We start from the raw sequence: 18,954 nt of genomic DNA, 5'->3' as shown, positions 1-18,954 counted from the left end.
TTTAAGATAAGGGAAAAGAAATATATATATAAAAAAACAAAAAATATTCTTGATGTGGGTTGGTTTGTTGGCATTGGTAGAATTACTCACAGTGGATCTTATTTTATTTATTTATTTTATAGCTTTTCTATACTGATGTTCCTGTAAAATATACATATCACAACGGTTTACAATGAAACAACAACAACATTCGCTCAGGGCGATACGGAGAACATCTTGGGGTTGCCAAGACATTCAGGGCAGCCAAGGGGCAGATTTGGCACACTATTGCCCAGCAAAAGAAAAAGAGCTAAGAAATCTCCACACTCAACTAATCACATAGAAAATGCAATGAGATGTGGCGTCCTGTCCAAGGGAGAACTTATTGATACAGAAAAATTATTTCAAATGACTACACGGCTCCTGAGCAAGCATTTTATGTGAAACATTGGCCATTGTAGAGCCACCGTCATTTCAATAGAAAAGTTGTACTTATTTTAAATGCATAAAAAAATATATAAAATAGTGACTGATACCGCAAATAATTGAACTGTCCGGATGGCCTTTGAGACAATAAGGCACATTGTCAGGCTTCTGCGTATGGTTTATTTATTTTAATCTTTTGGCATGATAAATGGAGATTTCCTTTTCTATGTGATTGGAACACTATTGCTCAGGCCAAATCCTGCCACAGTGGAGTAAAAAGGACTGGAGAGTAGATCACCCATCATTACTGTGACATAAAGGCCCAACTTAAGCCCAACATGGCGAGCTGGAATAAATATCTGTGTCAGACTGTAGGAGTAGCCCCTGGTCCCATTATGATGACCCCTGTAGAGGATCAACTGATCAAATGGCTGGCACTGGATGTATGCAAGGGGATAGATGAGCAGCTAGATACCACGTGCTAGAGCTGGTAAGTTCACTTCACCTGTAAATGTTAAGGCTGCTACAGATTTCCACATATTTTGGCATAAAATGCCCACATTGCATCAAAGTGTGCAGCTTTTGATGAACAATGTGGGGTAAATTTTGAGACCTGTGCAGGGTGTACATATGCACGTGCACATGTACACATGATTTTATAACTTGCATGCACAAGTTATAAAATCAGGGGTCGGTGCACAACGGTGTGCACACTAGTGCACCTTGTGCGTGCTGATGCCCACGGGCTTCCCCTGTTCCCTCCCAGGCCACTCTGAAATCGGAGCAGCTTGGAAGGGAATGTCCCTTCCCTCTAACCTTTCCCCCCCAGCCCTACTCTAACCCCCCCCAAAAAAATGTTATCTAACCTTTTGCACCTAGCTGGAGGCAGGCGCAGGTTGCACACACCGGTAGCCTGCCTTCACACAATCCTCCAACACAGCGGCAATGGCTACTGTGTCGGAGGCCTCTGGCCCTGCCCCTGGACCACCCCACCCCTTTTTGCGAGCCCCGGGACTTACCCGCGTCCTGGGGCTTTACTCGTGTTGCTAGGCCTTTAAAATCCAGCCCTTTATGTGTACTTGTTAGCAATCATAATTATGTCTTTGTTTCCACAGCTGTTGCTCAAGAAATTGCTGGTCCCAGCTATCTGTACCTGCCTCCAGTACGCCAGTTGCCAGCAAGATGAACGCACAAGCCTGGACAAGCTGGCTTTGGAGCGTCAGAGTTCAGCTCAAACAGCACCAACCACAGCTCCTGCAGTACCCAACACCAGCACAAACAGAGCGGACAATGCACTAGATGCTAGACTGCATGGAAAGGAGGCATAGCATTAACTTCCAGCAGGACCAGGCCCAGAGAGCGCAGCATGGAAGCAGCAGGATCAGGGCCAGAGACCGCAGAGCTGGTGCACCTAAAGGAAGAAGATTCATGGTACTGCCCTGACTACAGAGTTCTGGTGACAGCCTTTTGACATGGATAGTCTGCCTGTGTTGTCCTGCTGCCTACTTATAATGCCCTCCTCTATGCTCTGCCCTTATGCCTGCTGTCTTGATGTGGTCTCCAGTCACAGTCCTGCTGGTGTCTCTCCTCATGTCTCATCTTTTGCTCCAGCGGCTGGTGTCTCATCTCATTCTGCTGCTTCCTCCATACTGCACTCTCCAGTCCTGGTCCTGCTGCCTGCACTTTGAACTCTAGTGCCTTGGCCCTTAGGCTGTCCCCTTTGATTGCACTCTTTCAACATGGACTGGCTGGGGCTTTGTTTGCAATCACATAGTTGTGCTGGCATCAGCTCTAACAGAGCTGTAGTGTAGCTACTGTGTGCTACTTCTGCTTTCTATGTTCTTTGCTGTAATCAGGATTTTGCAAAAGGAGAAGAATGTAATAATGTATAGGGCATGTTACCTATTGTAACAATGTTAGTACATGTGTCCGCTAAATGTGCTGGTCATTTCAGTTACAATGTCATGTGCTATTTGATATCTTGGCCTTGCAGAATATGATTACAATTGCATATTTCATAATAGAGGCAAGGAGGACAAATTGATTCAGCAGCATGGCTTGGTTTCCAAGAAGTAAAGCTGATGGGCAGTTGATATGCATTTTACTGTAACACATTGAAGAAATAATTGAGCTGATTGAGCTTTTGCTTCTTTTTGCAAGTGTGCTTTTTCTAATACTGTACAGTAGAACACTGCTAGAACTGCTTTGAAGGATACACTAAGAACATAAGAATTGCCTAAGTGGGATAGACCGAGAGTCCATCAAGCCTGGTATATGTTGCTAAAGGTAGTCAATTCAGGTTACAGGTACCTAGTAGGGTTCGAAACAGGGATAAGTAGTGCTTTTTTTCAAGTCTATCTGCTTAATAAGTTTATGGACTTCTCCTCCTCCAAGAACTTGTTAAAACCTATTTTTAAACCCAGCTATATTAGCTGCCTTTACTACAATCCTCTACCAATGAATTCCAGAGCTTAATTGTGCTTTCAGTGAAAGAATTTTCTCTGATTTTTGTGCTATTTAGCAACTTCAAGAAGTGTCCCCTAGTGTTTGTATTTGAAAGAGTAACTAACCAATTGATAGACCTCTATCATATACCTCCCTCAGCAGACTCTTCTCCAAGCTGAATAGCCCTAACCGCTTTGGGCATTCTTCATAGGGGAACTGTTCCAACCTCTATCATTTTTGGTTGCCCTTCTCTATACCTTTTCCAGTTCAGCTATATATTTTTTTATTATTTTTTTTTTAAGATGTGGCAACCATAACTGCAAACAGTATGCTAGGTGTGGTTTTGCCTTGGAGCAATACAGAAGTATTATAACATTCTCTGGTTTTATTATTCATTCCTTTGCTAATAATTCCTAACATTGTTTGTTTGCTTTTTTTCACTGCCACCGCACACTTAACTACTTGCATATAGTAAAAGTAATAATCAAAGTAAAAGATGACTTTGGTGTCTGTCATAAATATATAGGGAGTTAACACTAGTCAGTGTTCTGGTTTAGGCCCAAACCACTGATTATCTTAAAAGAAAGCCTATCCGAGAGGACAGTGACAGCTGCAAAAGATCATTTTATTTTTAAAGTATTTAGATTATTACATAAAATTCCTAATGTGATTGGATAATACATTTTCAATGATGCACAATATAAGCTTTACTTAAGTTTTCAGCTAATACAAACTATGGCCACTTAGGCAGAAGACACAATGTTGTATTTCCATCATGCTTTGCATACTGCAGCTATATCCAAGAAAAATATAGGACTTTCTTCAATTAGTGTGCATTTTAAACAAAAAAAAAAAATCATATGTTAAAGTTACCCTAAACCCCCAGAGAAGAATAAAATACAACAGGGCAATTGGTAATGTTTTGTGATAATATTAGTAGATATTTATGTGGTTGAAAGTCCAGGTGTTCCATGCTTTGAATCTTTGCCTACTGTTTAGGTGTTGCAGTTCTAACAAATATATCTTCTAATGTTTAAGTCACAATTTAGAATTATTCATAGTTCTGCAAGAATATGCACCTGCCTTCTCCTGTCCCATCAGCTGGTGGGCACTTTTCATGCAAGGACTATTGTCCTTGATCATTTTACATTTCAATGTAATAAGTAATTGATTCATTAAATTTCATTTAATAAAGCCTTTGCCTATATTTTCTTAAATTTGTTTGAAAAGAAAGATTTGTATGATAGTGACATTTTCCAATCCATTCATAAAGGTGTGTAAATATTTGCACAGATGTAGAGTCACTGCTTCAGTTAATGATGCACACCAAGGTTTCCTGAACCCCAGTCACTCACTACTTTTGACCCCACAACACAAGCCCACCTGATTCACATACCCTCCCCTCTGCACAAAAAGGCTGCCCAGATCTTGATTTCACCCTGCCCCCACTAGTCCACCACTCACCTGATTCTTCAAGGCTGCCCAGACCCAGTTTTGCCCTCACAACATAGGTTTACTGGTCCCCAACCTACAGCTGCAAAAAAAAAAAAAAAAAAACACACCCCAAAACTGTCCCATTCTCTCACCCCCTGCCATAAGGAGAGGCTTGTGCTTCCTGTTGACTTGCCTGCTGTCAAAATGACACCAGGTTAGCCCCACTTCACATTAAAATGCACAAGGCATGAGCCAGTGCCATTCTGATAGCAAGGGACAAATCAACTGGAAGCAAGTGCCTCAACTGCTGCCTAGTTACAGGAACTCAGGGAAGTGGATTTGGGCAGCCTTGTAATGTCAGGAAAGGAGATGGTCATAGTCCAGGCAGACTTGTTTCTATGTTGTGAGGGCAGGAGGGAAGGGGCTGAGAATTGAAGCCTAGGTGCTACACAGCACAGTTTTTTTGTTTTTTTAAATTGGTGGTGCATGTGCACTATTGTACATGGTTAAATCTCCATCCCTTAATATTTGTAAGATTCTGAAAACTTCTATAGATTTACTCATAAGCAGACTGGAACATTTGTTGACCCACTTGGATATATGCATTTCGCTCCTCCTCTGTCATAAATGATACAAGCTCTGGATTTTGACTGACTTCACTATAGCAATGGCACTTTCCTGCTACCATGACTGTGGGATCTAGTGTTTCTTGTTCCTCTCCTTCATGCTCTGTTTTGCTGCTCACTACTTTGACCACAGCTGGTTTTGTCTGCTTCTTGTCCTCCTCCGATTCACTGGTATCACTCTCTGAATCACTTTGATTGCATTTTGGAGCAGGGGCCATGCCTGGGCCTGAAGCTGATTTTAATTCATGGATTAGAAGAGTCCTTATTAATTCATTATCAGCAGAAGAGTTATAATTCACATTTTCATCAAAGGCTGTAGAAACATCTGCAGCTGAAATAGAATCATAGGAATAATGAAAAAATACAGTTACTCATTAAACAAAGGTTTTAGAACTGAAAACATACCAATGATTTTCTCCCATTCTGAGCCTGCTATAAAGAATTTTTAAATGTAGAGGATAATATTCAAAATAACTGAGCGTCCCCATATGGCACCATGTGGAAATCTACAACAATATTTTATAACCTATGTGTCAGTAAGTGCAGATTATAAAATGTGTATTTCTACTTCCCCTCCCCCCCCAACATACATGCATACATTGAAAGTGCATACTTTTCCTGCCTATTTTATAAACATATGTACATATATTTGATGAGCAAAAAAAAATATATAGCTTGTTTGTATAAAATGCTGATTTATATGCTGCAATCGGTAGCTTTTAAAACATGCGTGCATGATTGAAATCATCAGTTTGCCATTACCGCCACCAATTCACTCATTTCCAGTTCGAGTATCCTAATACTTCACCCTGAACTGCCCCCAGTTCACTCAGACCTCCAATCCAGCAAAAGCAAACAGATGAGTGATATCACTTGTGCTAGTAATTAGCAGGTGTAAAATTGTGCAAAGTAGTTGCCTAATGTATTCATGGAAATCTCTCACAAAAGAACTTACCTCTTGGCCTCACCCCTAGATGATTTTTTTGTGCAGGTAAATGTGTGCATTTCTGATGTTTGTAAAATAAATAGCATGTAAGTACAAGCTACTTACACACACAACTCCTTTGAAGATTATCCTCTTTGGGCCTCATTTTCCATCCGGATCACACGCGAAAAGTCCCTTATGTGCGATACCAAAATGGGGTGGAGTCGGCCCCGGAAGAGGAGGAGTCGGGGCATCACCGGGGCTGACTCCGCTGATGACGAAAAGGTAAGGCCCTTTTCGCATCCGAGTTCATGCCCAATAGCTACACCTTCTATGGTGTCCAGTAATAAGAAAAGTAGTCCATGTGCCTATAAGTAAAGAATCACCTGAGCTAAGAGATTCCATATTATCCCCAACAACTGAAAAGCAGAATGTTAATACAAACAAAAAAAAACTTTGAAATATTTATATGCTAATACCAGAAGTTTTAGAAGTAAGATGGGAGTTTGAGTGTATAGCAGTGAGTGATGACAAACTTAATTGGCATCTCAGAGATATGGTGGAAGGAAGATAACTAAATGGGAAAGTGCGATGCCAGGGTATGATAGAGAGGAGCAACTTGGTGGCGCTTTAAGTCTGGGATGGCATGGAGTCCAACAGGATAAAGATCCCGTAAGAGACTAAATGCATAACAAAATATTTTATGGGTAAAAATCCCTTGTGTGTTGGGGAAGAGTCTAGCAATAGGAGTATACTACTGTCCACCTGGACAAAATGATGAGACTAACCGTGAAATGCTAAGAGAAATTAAAGAAGCTAAAAAACTGGTAGTGCAGCAATAGTGGGAGATTTCAATTACCCCAATATTGACTGGGTAAACATAATATCAGGACATGCTAGAGAGATAAAGTTCCTGGATAGAATAAATGACTGCTTCATGGAGTAATTGGTTCAGGAACCAACAAAAGAGGGATCAGTTTTAGATCTAATTCTCAGTGGAGACCAGGATCGGTGAGAGAAGTAACAGTGGTGGGGTCACTTGGCAATTGTGATCATAACATGATCAAAATCTGAATTAATGACAGAAGGTGTCAGTAAGTAAATCCATGGCTTTAGCACTAAAAAAAAACCAAACCAACCCTTTCAAAAGGGAAACAAAATGAGGAGAAAAAAAAAAGAAGATGCAGCTACAAAGGTAAGGAGTGTGCGACAGGCATGGATATGGTATTTAAACAATCTTAGAATCGCAGACCAGATATATTCCACACCGTAAGGAAGGTGGCGGGAAAGCCAAACAATTGCCAGCATATTTAAAAAGTGAGGTGAAAGGGTATTTTGGCCAAAAGATCTATTTTCCTCTGATGGATCCTTCTTCCAATTTGTGAATGAAGAATAAGGCATAAGCATTGGCAGGTTAAACATAATAAAACAGGCTAAGATAATTTGGAAAGAAGTTAGCAGTAGAGGCAAAGACATAATAGAAACTTAATATATATTCAAAGCAGAAAGCCTGTGAGGGAGTCTGTTAGACAGTTAGATGATCGAGGGGTTAGAGGGACACTTAGGGAAGATAAGGCCATTACAGAAAGATCAAAATTATTTGCTTCTGTGTTTACTGAAAAGATGTTGGGGAGATAGCTGTTCTGGAGAAGGTTTTCAATGGTAATGATTCAGATGAACTGAATCAAAATTATGGTGAACCGGGAAGATGTAGTAGGCCAGATTGACAAACTGAAGAGCAGTAAAACACCTGGACTGGATGGTATGTACCCAGGGTTCTGAAAGTACTCAGAAATGAGATTTCAGTAAAAATGTTTCATTAAAATCATTCTTTGTAGCTGAAGACAAAAGGGTAGCCAATGTAACCCCGATATTTAAAGAGGGCACCAGGGGAGAACTGGGAAAATATAGACTGGTGAGCCTGACTTCAGTGCCAGGATAAATCGTGGAAACTGTTATAAAGAACAAAATCACAGAACATTTAGATAGACATGGTTTAATGGGACAGAACCAGCATGGATTAACCAAGGGAAGTCTTGCATTACAAGTCTTACATTTTTATGAAGTGGTGAATAAACATGTTGACAAAGGCAAAGCATTAGATATGGTGTATTTGGATTTTCAGAAGGCATTTGACAGAGTCCCTCATGAGAGGCTTCTAAGAAAACTTAAAAAGGAGGCAGTGTCCTTTTGTGGATTACAAACTGGTTAAAAGACAGGAAACAGAGTAGGATTAAATGGTCTGTTTTCACAGTGGAAATAGGTAAATAGTGGAGTGCCTAAGACTGGTACTTTTTAGTATATTTATAAATGATCTGGAAAGGGGCACGACGAGTGAGGTACTTAAATTTGCGGATGACACAAAATTATGCAGAGTAGTTAAATCTCAAGCAGACTGTGATAAATTGCAAGAGGACCTTGTGAGACTGGAAGATTGGACATACAAATGACAGATGAAATTTAATATGGACAAGTGCAAAGCGATGCATATAGGGAAAAATATGCCCTTGCTGTGATTACACTATGTTAGGTTCCATATTAGGAGTTACCACCCAGGAAAGATCTAAGCATCATAGTGGATAATACTTTGTAATAGTCTGCTCAGTGTGTTGTGGCAGTCAAAAAAGCAAACAATGTTAGGGATTATTAGGAAAGGAATGGCAAATAAAATGGTGGATGTCATAATGCCTCTGTTGCTTCATGGTGAGCCCACACCTTGAATACTGAATACAGTTCTGGTCACCGCATCTAAAAAAAAATAAAAAATAAAAAAAAAAATAAAAAGATATATTTGCACTAGAAAAAGTAGAGAAGGGCGACCAAATAAGGATAAAGGGGATGGAATGGCTCCCCTATGAGGAAAGGCTAAAGAGGTTAGGGCTGCTCAGCTTGGAGAAGAGATGGCAGAGGGGGGGATACAAGAGGTCTACAAAATCATGAAAGGACTTGAACTGATAAATGTGAATCAGTTATTTACTCTTTCAGATAATAGGAGGACTAGTGGGCACTCCATGAAGTTAGCAAGTAGCACATTTAAAACTAATCTGAGAAAATTCTCACACTCAAAGCACAATTAAGTTCTGGAATTCATTGCCAGAGGATGTGGTTATGGTAGTGTAACTAGGTTTAAAAAAAAAAAAAAAAAGATTTGGATAAGTTCCTAGAGCAGAAACCTCTAAACCACTATTGGAGTAGCCTAGTGGTTAGAGTAGTGGGCTACAACCCAGGGAAACTAGGGTTCAAATCCCTCTGTCACTTCTTGTGACATTGGGTAAGTCCCTTTAGCCTCCGTTGCCTCAGCTACAAAATTAGATTACAAGCCCTGTGGGGAAAGTACCTGAATGTAATCCACTTTGATGTAAACTGTGAAGTGTCAAAAAGTGAAATATAAAAATCTGAATAAATATAATCAATAAAGATTAGTAGCTTGGGATCTATTTAATGTTTGGGTATTTGTGACTTGTTCTGACCCAGTATGGCATGTTCTTATCAAGTTGTCAAAATGAGGATATATCTCGATTCTGTTCCAAACTGTATCGGAAATTGCATAAATCACAACAGAAGATCAAATACAAATTTGTAAATTCTCACAGCTTTCAGACGCTGTTGTTAATACTGAGAAAGATCTTATATTATCATGACCTTCATAATAGGCTTCATCGTGGGAGCTTTCGCTTATATCAACTCTGCCTTATATATAATCATTGGTCATTTCAGTCCTGATTTTGACTGATATTAACTTTCATTTTTTTCAAAAACAATTTTTTTTGCACATAAAAATAGATATCCTAAAACATAAAAACTATATTGTGCTGAGTTACTGCACTTATCTTTGAAACTCTTTTCGCATCATCCGCGTATGTGGTTGTCTTGCTGAAATCCACAAGAACCTGATGACCGTTCTTGTGGATTTCAGCAAGACAACCACGTACGCGGATGATGCGAAAAGAGTTTCAAAGATAAGTGCAGTAACTCAGCACAATATAGTTTTTATGTTTTAGGATATCTATTTTTATGTGCAAAAAAAATTGTTTTTGAAAAAAATGAAAGTTAATATCAGTGTCAAAATCAGGACTGAAATGACCAATGATTATATATAAGGCAGAGTTGATATAAGCGAAAGCTCCCACGATGAAGTCTATTATGAAGGTCATGATAATATAAGATCTTTCTCAGTATTAACAACAGCGTCTGAAAGTTGTGAGAATTTACAAATTTGTATTGGGTCTTCTGTTGTGATTTATGTTCTTATCAAGCCCAGCATCCTGTGGCAAACCAAGGGTCCATCAAGCCCAGCATCCTGTTTCCAAAAGTGGCCAATCCAGGCCATAAGAACCTGGCAAGTACCCAAAAACTAAGTCTATCCCATGCTACTGTTGCTAATAATAGCAGTGGATATTCTAAGTCAACTTAATAGCAGGTAATGGACTTCTCCTCCAAGAACTTATCCAATCCTTTTTTAAACACAGCTATACTAACTGCACTAACCACATCCTCTGGCAACAAATTCCAGAGTTTAATTATGCGCTGAGTGAAAAAGAACTTTCTCCGATTAGTTTTAAAATGTGCCACTTGCTAACTTCATGGAGTGCCCCCTAGTCTATTATCCAAAAGAGTAAAAAAAACGATTCACATCTACCCATTCTAGACCTCTCATGATTTTAAACACCTCTATCATATCCCCCCTCAGCCGTCTCTTCTCCAAGCTGAAAAGTCCTAACCTCTTTAGTCTTTCCTCATAGGGGAGCTGTTCCATTCCCTTTATCATTTTGGTAGCCCCGTACCTTCTCCATCACAATTATATCTTTTTTGAGATGCGGTGACCAGAATTGTACACAATATTCAAGGTGCGGTCTCACCGTGGAGCGATACAGAGGCATTATGACATTTTTTGTTTTATTCACCATTCCCTTCCTAATTCCCAACATTCTGTTTGCTTTTTTGACTGCCGCAGCACACTGAACAGATGATTTCAATGTGTTATCCACTATGACGCCTAGATCTCTTTCTTGGGTAGTAGCACCTAATATGGAACCTACATTGTGTAACTATAGCATGGGTTATTTTTCCCTATATGCATCACCTTGCACTTGTCCACATTAAATTTCATCTGCCATTTAGATGCCCAATTTTCCAGCCCATCTGAATCATTACCCGTGAAAACCTACTCCAGTACGGGTACCTCCCCAACATCCTCTTCAGTAAACACCAAAGAAAACAAATCATTTAATCTTTCCGCGATGGCCTTATCTTCTCTAAATGCCCCTTTAACCCCTCGATCTAACGGTCCAACTGACTCCCTCACAGGCTTTCTGCTTTGGATATATTTTAAAAAGTTTTTGCCTCTATGGCCAACTTCTTTTCAAATTCTCTTAGCTTGTCTTACCAATGTCTTACATTTAACTTGCCAACGTTTATGCATTTTCCCATTTTCCTCTGTTGGATCCTTCTTCCAATTTTTGAATGAAGATCTTTTGGCTAAAATAGCTTCTTTCACCTCCCCTTTTAACCATGCCGGTAATCGTTTTGCCTGCTTTCCACCTTTCTTAATGTGTGGAATACATCTGGATTGTGCTTCTAGGATGGGTTTTTTTTTTTTTTTGGTTTTTTTTAAACAATGACCACGCCTCTTGCACACTTTTTACTTTTGTAGCTGCTCCTTTCAGTTTTTTTCTAACTATTTTTCTCATTTTATCAAAGTTTCCCTTTTGAAAGTTTAGCACGAGAGCTGTGGATTTGCTTACTGTTCCCTTTCCAGTCGTTAATTCAAATTTGATCATATTATGATCACTATTGCCAAGCGGCTCCACCACCGTTACCTCTCTCACTAAATTCTGTGCTCCACTGAGAATTAGATCTAAAATTGTTCCCTCTCTCGTTGGTTCCTGAACCAATTGCTCCATAAAGCTATCATTTATTCCATCCAGGAACTTTCTCTCTCTAGCGTGTCCCGATGATACATTTACCCAGTCTATATTGTGGTAATTGAAGTCTAGAAATCCAACGAAGCAACAACCTGCACTAAGATGTTTGCTGCTTAAAAGTGGAGTTGCCAGTTCAGCATTGTGAAATAAATATACACCTTTTGAAATTCTTGGTGGAACTCAGACATTTCCTTGCCCTATTGGTTTCTGGTAATTGAAGTCTCCCATTATTACCGCACTACCAATTTGGTTAGCTTCCCTAATTTCTCTTAGCATTTCACTGTTAGTCTCACCATCTTGACCAGGTGGACGGTAGTATACCCCTATCACTATAGTCTTCCCCGACACACAAGGGATTTCTACTCATAAAGATTCAATTGTGCAATTAGTCTCATGCAGGATGTTTATCCTGTTGGACTCTATGCCATCCCGGACATAAAGTGCCACACCGCCTCCTGGGTGTTCCTCTCTGTCATTGCGATATAATTTGTACCCCGGTATACCACTGTCCCATTGGTTTTCCTCCTTCCACCATGTCTCTGAGATGCCAATTAAGTCTATGTCATCATTCACTGCTATACATCCTAACTCTCCCATCTTACTTCTTAGACTTCTGGCATTAGCATACAAACATTTCAAAGTTTGTTTTTTTGTTTGTATATTCATTCTGCTTTTAATTGATAGGGATAAGTTAGAATTTTTTTTAGCTCAGGTGAGTTTTTAGTTACAGGCACTTGGACTACTTTTCTAATTATTGGAACCTCACTGTCGGGATGCCCTAATTCTAATGCATCATTAGTATCCTTTGAAGATACCTCTCTCTGAACCATGCGCTGCTGAGCGACTGTCGGCTTTCCCCATTGTTCTAGTTTAAAAGCTGCTCTCTCTCCTTTTTAAAGGTTAGCGCCAGCAGTCTGGTTCCACCCTGGTTAAGGTGGAGCCCATCCCTTCAGAAGAGACTCCCGCTTCCCCAAAAAGTTCCCCAGTTCCTAACAAAACTGAATCCCTCTTCCTTGCACCATCGTCTCATCCACGCATTGAGACTCTGGAGCTCTGCCTGTCTCTGGGGACCTGCGCATGGAACAGGTAACATTTCAGAGAATGCTACCCTGGAGGTTCTGGATTTAAGTTTTCTACCTAAGAGTCTAAATTTGGCTTCCAGAACCTCCCTCCCACATTTTCCTATGTTGTTGGTGCCCACATGTACCACGACAGCCAGCTCCTCCCCAGCATTGTCTAAAATCTTATCTAGGTGACGTGTGAGATCCGCCACCTTCGCACCAGGTAGACATGTTACCAGGTGATCCTCACACCCACCAGCCACCCAGCTATCTACATTCCTAATAATCGAATCACCTACTATGACGGCCGACCTAACCCTTCCCTCCTGGGCAGTAGGCCTTGGGGAGATATCCTCGGTACGAAAGGATAGTGCATCACCTGGAGAGCAGGTCCTTGCTACAGGATCCTTTCCTGCTATACCAGGTTGATGCTCTCCAATCATGAGACCTTCTTCCTCCAAGGCAGCACCAGGGCTGCCAGCCTGAAGTTGGGACTTGGCTACTATGTCCCTGAAGGTCTAATCTATATACCTCTGTCTGCCTCAGCTCCTCCAGGTCTGCCACTCTAGCCTTCAGAGATCAGACTCGTTCTCTGAGAGCCAGGAGCTCTTTGCATCGCACGCACATGTACAACTTCTCACCGGTGGGTAAAAATTCATACATGTGACACTCGATGCAAAAGACTGGGAAGCCCCCTCTTGCTGCTGGACTGCTGCCTTCATCTCAAATTTTAATCAGTACCTAGTTAAGGTTTAGGTTGCTATGGGAGTAGGAATGTGTCTAATGTCCTTTAAAATGTATTAGTGGATTCACTATATGTCTGGTAGCGGCCTACAGGGGTCTGATCAAATTCTCAATAAAGTTTTTGTTGGGTTTTTGTTTTTTTTTTGTGAAAGTGGCACCTGCCTATAAATTAAAGGATGAGCTAGGGGTGGGTGGGCGAGGGGTGGACCCTTGGTCAGACCCAATATGGCATATCTCTCTGCATTCATTAAGGGAATGTATTTGCCACATAGGCACCTGGAAATATAAACAAAGCTCAAAATTGGCTACATTGGGAACTAATTCAGTGTTGAGAACATAAGTTCTAGTAGTTGTATTATCCTGGCAACAATTACATTTTTTGCAGGTTACAATATCTTCTACTGGGCAGACAAAAAAATTATCCAAAAATGAGGTATTTATTTATTTATAAATTTGTATATACCGAGGTTCAATTAACAAGATTAATTATCACTTCGGTTTACATTACAACCAGCAAAACATAAGACAGTCTTGTTTTACAATGAACAGGGTAGAAATAACCTGGATAAAAACAATGAACAGGGTAGAATAGTCTGGAAAAACAAAATCTGGAAAAACCTAAAGGGTGAAGGAAGTATAGAGAATTGGATCTGTATGACTTATGCAAAAAACAGGGAAATTGAGTAGGGGAGGACTATGAAGGCCTAAAAGTTGGAAAGTGTACTCATGATGGGGATAAGAGCCAAGGCTGAGGTGAGTAGTTATGGGAAGGCTTGTTAGGTACATGAGCTTTTGAGTCCACAAATGCCTTCTGTGTGATCTTAAAAGTTCTTGTCCACCACTACTTTTAAGTAGAGTACAAGAGTTCTAAAAACACCACCATACACATTCTTGGAGGTTTAGTTAAATCTGTATTTTTCAAGGCTTGGAATATTAGGCACTGAGTGACATTATCTTCTCCCACCCCTGGAACCATAGTTTCTTCTGCACAGCTTAAACACACATGTGGGGCCACATAGTACTATTTTGTTTCTCTTAACATTTTACTACCAGGTAAAATTCATCTCCTCTGTTTAAGACCTTTTTTTTGGATACTCCTGCTTTAACTCAGTCTCATGGGTCTCATGCATCCTAACAGTTCTCAGCAGTTCTGATGTTGCCTGGTCAAGCCAGGGGTAGTGAGCAGCAGCAGGCAGGCAGACTCCAATAAAGCAGCAGTGGTATGTCAGCACTGCAAGGACAGGGACAGAAACCACACATACTCACTTGTCCCTGCAGCTAGTCCTTCTCCTTCCCTCCCTGCAGCCTACACCAGGTTTTGAGAGAGAGAAAATGTGCCTGCTTGAGGGAGGAGCAGGGTGCCTACAGGAACAGAATTGCACCAACTCTACCCTATCCCTGCAGTGCTGTTCCACTGTTCTTTGCTGTTGTCAGTACCCTGGCGAGGGAAGAGAGAGGAAGCAGCTATGGGCAGCATGGTAGTCAGACGAGGTGGCAAGCCCAAGAGATGAAGGAACAAGTAACAGGAAGTGCAAGTCTTGGAAGTGAGAAGGAGATGGGAGTTTGGAAGGTAAAGACATATAGAATTGAAGAGAAGTGACATGAAAAGAATAGGTGTCAGGCAGACTGAGGAATCGCGAAGAAGAAGACGAAGACGAAGACGAAGAAGAAGAGATGGTAGTACAATATGGCAAAACAGAAAAAGGTAGAAGCCTTTTATGTACATATTGCATTGTGACTTAAAATTTTCTGTTTTATATTTACTTTAATTTGGTCTATAGCATGCCATGTACACACTATTAGTTTTTCAATTTATTGGTATAATTAACACAGACCTAGCACTGCTCTTGACCAGCTGTATTAGCTTTGAGGGGTTTTTTTTTTGTTTTGCCAGGAGGAGTTGCTGCATGCTATAAAAACTTTTAAATTTCTGTCCCCCTACCAGTCTCCCTAATTTGGGATGTCTAGCCTTAAAGTTCATGGACAATTGTGGAGGCAACTAGTTAACTGGGTTCAAAAAGAGATATCAGATAAATTTATCAATATTAAAAAAAACACAAAACAAAAAACCAAACTTGTAGTCTATTAAAAAAATGTAAAAGAAGCATGATCTAAAGCTCCCGGTAATGACAATAGCACTGAAGTTCTCTATGGGTGCAGGCAGACAGTGCTAGAACAGTCAATGATATCAACAAGAGATAAAGCTGTTTCCTTTATGTAGCTTGCACAACAAGCCTCTAAAGGCAGCTTAAGTTTAGAACAGGAAACCAGACTGGATCAAGAGAATTTTTCATGAAAAGAATTTCAGATCTTTGTTCAGAATTCCATACATACTTACCAGGACAGGTATCGACAGCATCTAATGATGTTCCCTGTACGCTGCTCTCCTTCATCCAGATAGGTTGTTCTTTCATCTTTTCCTTTCCCTTTTTCTTGACCTCAGATTCTTGGACACTGATATCCACATTTTGGACATACATGTTGCCGGCAGACGAACTCTTGTCTGCCCATTTTTCAGCACAGCTTCCAATACCCATTAATGGTGAACCAGGTCTCTGATCAGTGCTGAAGTGAGGGGAAAAAATTATTTACATTCTTAAGTCCATATGCTTAAAAACGTGTACAGTGCAGTACACTCTTCTATTAGAATGGGGCCAGTACTAAGAAGGGGAAATAGAAGTGGCCAGAGCAACAGAGATAAACACAGGGATAGTGGCTTTCAACCAGGCATGAGGGCGCACTTATACACGTGTGTCAGCGCTTGCCAGAAATGTGGCAATTTTATAAGATGTGCAAACATACACACGTTATAAAATATAGATATGCATATCTGGGCACCTAATTTTATGCTTGTGCACACCCAGCAGCAAAAGTTGGCTGACGGACGTACAACTGGGGATATTTTATAACAGATGCATGTCAACTGATGACCATTTGCACCAGTTCATCCAGTATTCAGCTAGGTCCTCCCAACCCCCCTCAGATACCCCAGACCCCTTTACATTTTTTTTAGTCTTACATCTCCTCCATAGCAGAAGTAAAGTAATGTGGTACTGCACCTGATCACATGCCCAGGCATGGAGGTACTTGCGTGCACATCTCTTGGCCCCACACTGGAATGCCCATGCCCCGCCCCTTTTTCTCAGAGATATTTGTGAATATTAGAACTGCTAGCAACTGCTAGCAACATTTTTATGGGGTAAGCAGCCTTCTTGGTAATTCAGACAATGTTGCTGGAATATGCTTTGCTTTTGGACTTGGCCATAGAAGCAGTCCTGCACTTTTTACCTAATGTCTGGTTATCAGTACCCCAGACTAATAATCAGGCCCCGCATTGGCTGTCTGAATCAAGTTCCCCTTTTTACCCCCTGCCAAAGCAGAGAGCAATGTTGCTGTTGTATCAGAAGCATGAAAGCTAATTGGTTAAAAGGTAGTAATACCCATGCCTTCTGTTTCATGCAGGTTACCTCCATGCACCTTCTTCATTTCCAACTTTTAGTCTTTAGAGATCCACACAGTGTTTATCCCTTTTTTTTTTTTTTTTTTTTAAGTTCATGTACTGTTTTTGACCTTACCACCTCTTCTTGAAAGACATTCCAGGCATCATTACCTCTCTGTGAAGAAATATTTCCTGATGTTGGTTCTGAGTTGTTCCTCCTGGAGTTTGATTTTGTGACTGCTCTACTGTTTGCTTGTCAATGGAAAAAGTTCGATTTTTGGCATCATTAAAACCTTTCAGATATCTGAAGATATGTCAATCTCCCCTGCACCTCCTCTCTGCCAGGGTATACATATTTAGATCTTTCAGCCTCTCCTCATAAGTCTTCTGATACAGACCCCACACCATTTTGGTTGCCCTTCTCTAGATCATCTCTGTCCTGTCTCTATCCTTTTTGAGATACGGTTTTCAGAACTGAATACAGTACTCCAAGTACGGCCTCACTAAAGACCTGTACAACAGCATTATCACCTCCTTTTTCTTACTGGTTATTACTCTTTGCAGCCCTGCATTCTTCTAACTTTAGCTATCGCTTTGTCACATTGATTCATTGCCTTCAGATCTCCAGATACTATTACTCCAAGGTCCCTCTCCCAGTCCGTGTCCAATAGTCTTTCAACCCCTCATCTCATACAGCTTTTGGATTACTGCATCCTAGATGCATGACTTTGTACTTCTTGGCATTGAATCCCAGCTTCCAAATCTTTGACCAAGCTTTTTATTCTCTCTCTCCTTCAGGCATGTCCACTCTGATCTGGATCTTAATATCATCCACAAATAGACAAACTTTACCTCCTATCCCTTGCACATGTGGTTTACAAAGACATTAAACAGAATCTGTCCTTTTGGCACTCCACTTATAAAAAGTTCTCTCTTCAGTGTAGACTATGTTAAGAATATTTTCCTGGAGACGAGGTGGAGAAGTTGGAGTTCTTCTGGGCTTCCTATCAAGAGTTAGAAATGTCGGAAGGGGGGAGGCCACAACTACTGGGTGAGCCGGGTTTTCGGCCACCTTACAGAATTCAGAAATTTCAGGTCCCCAATGGGAGAGTTCCAGTAAACTGTGGCTGATATTTCTGCAGCCACAGCAGGCCTAGAATAACTGGGCTCACAGCTCTGGATAGAACATGGAGGCTGATAGGGGCCTCACACATGGAAGGGCAAGAAGGGCACAGTAGACTGGGTCATCAGACCCAGAAGGGGTTTTCTATGGACAGATGAAAGGACTAGATGTGGAATCATAGGGACCTGAAGTTGTTCAACCAGCTCTTGCCATATGAAATTTCCCCCAGAGCTGGAGTCCACCAAGACCCAGGTGGAGAAACAGCCAAAGGACTGTTTCAATGAAACTGGCAAGAGAAAGTGAGAAGTTTGGGTAGTCAGACCTCACATTCTGATTGGGCATTGAGCCACGCAGTATAAACAGAGGCCTAGTTGCCTGAGTCAGGTCTTCTCCTCTGGTACCAAAATGAGAGCAACCAAATTGCATGGGCTCTTCTGGCAGCAGGGTCATTGGCATTACAGAATCAGGCAGAAATGAAGGCTGAAGTGACAGGGCCTATGTTATGTCTTTTTTGCCAAATGGCCCTCTCTTGGAAGAGTAACTTCCCTGTGAGGTCAATAAGCGCTTCCAGAGAGGTGGGCAGCAAGCTCATCCTTAGTTTGGGGAGAGACTTATCTTCCTTGAAGGTGACTGTCTTCCCGACAATTAAGCTCCAAAACTCAATGGCATACTCTGCCAACTTTGTTGCCTTGTTTAATGTGGAGTAAATCCAAACTCAATACAATTATATGACTGGGCTTCTCAAAAATATTTTTAGAACAGCTCAATGAACTGTAACAAGTTCTACAGCAATGGATCTGTCCGCTCCCAGAGGGGAGCAGCCCATGC

General features: G+C 40.9%; 1 protein-coding gene across 4 annotated transcripts in view; it reads right to left on the bottom strand.

Annotated features, from left to right (window-relative positions):
• Positions 1-3,454: 3,454 nt before the first annotated feature.
• LOC115083201 (general transcription factor IIE subunit 1-like) overlaps positions 3,455-18,954 on the bottom strand; it is a 52,924-nt gene continuing 37,424 nt past the window's right edge. For all 4 annotated transcript variants that reach the window (XM_029587024.1, XM_029587028.1, XM_029587018.1 and 1 more), the window contains exons 4-5: positions 15,903-16,129; positions 3,455-5,241 (exon numbers count right to left, since the gene is read on the bottom strand). In XM_029587024.1, coding sequence (XP_029442884.1) covers positions 4,841-5,241; positions 15,903-16,129 — 628 coding nt within the window. In that variant the 3' untranslated portion in view covers positions 3,455-4,840. The remainder of the gene's footprint in view (positions 5,242-15,902; positions 16,130-18,954) is intronic.

Source organism: Rhinatrema bivittatum, chromosome 1, assembly GCF_901001135.1.
Source record: "Rhinatrema bivittatum chromosome 1, aRhiBiv1.1, whole genome shotgun sequence".
NCBI lineage: Eukaryota > Metazoa > Chordata > Amphibia > Gymnophiona > Rhinatrematidae > Rhinatrema > Rhinatrema bivittatum.
This window is presented reverse-complemented; position numbering and strand designations above follow the sequence as displayed.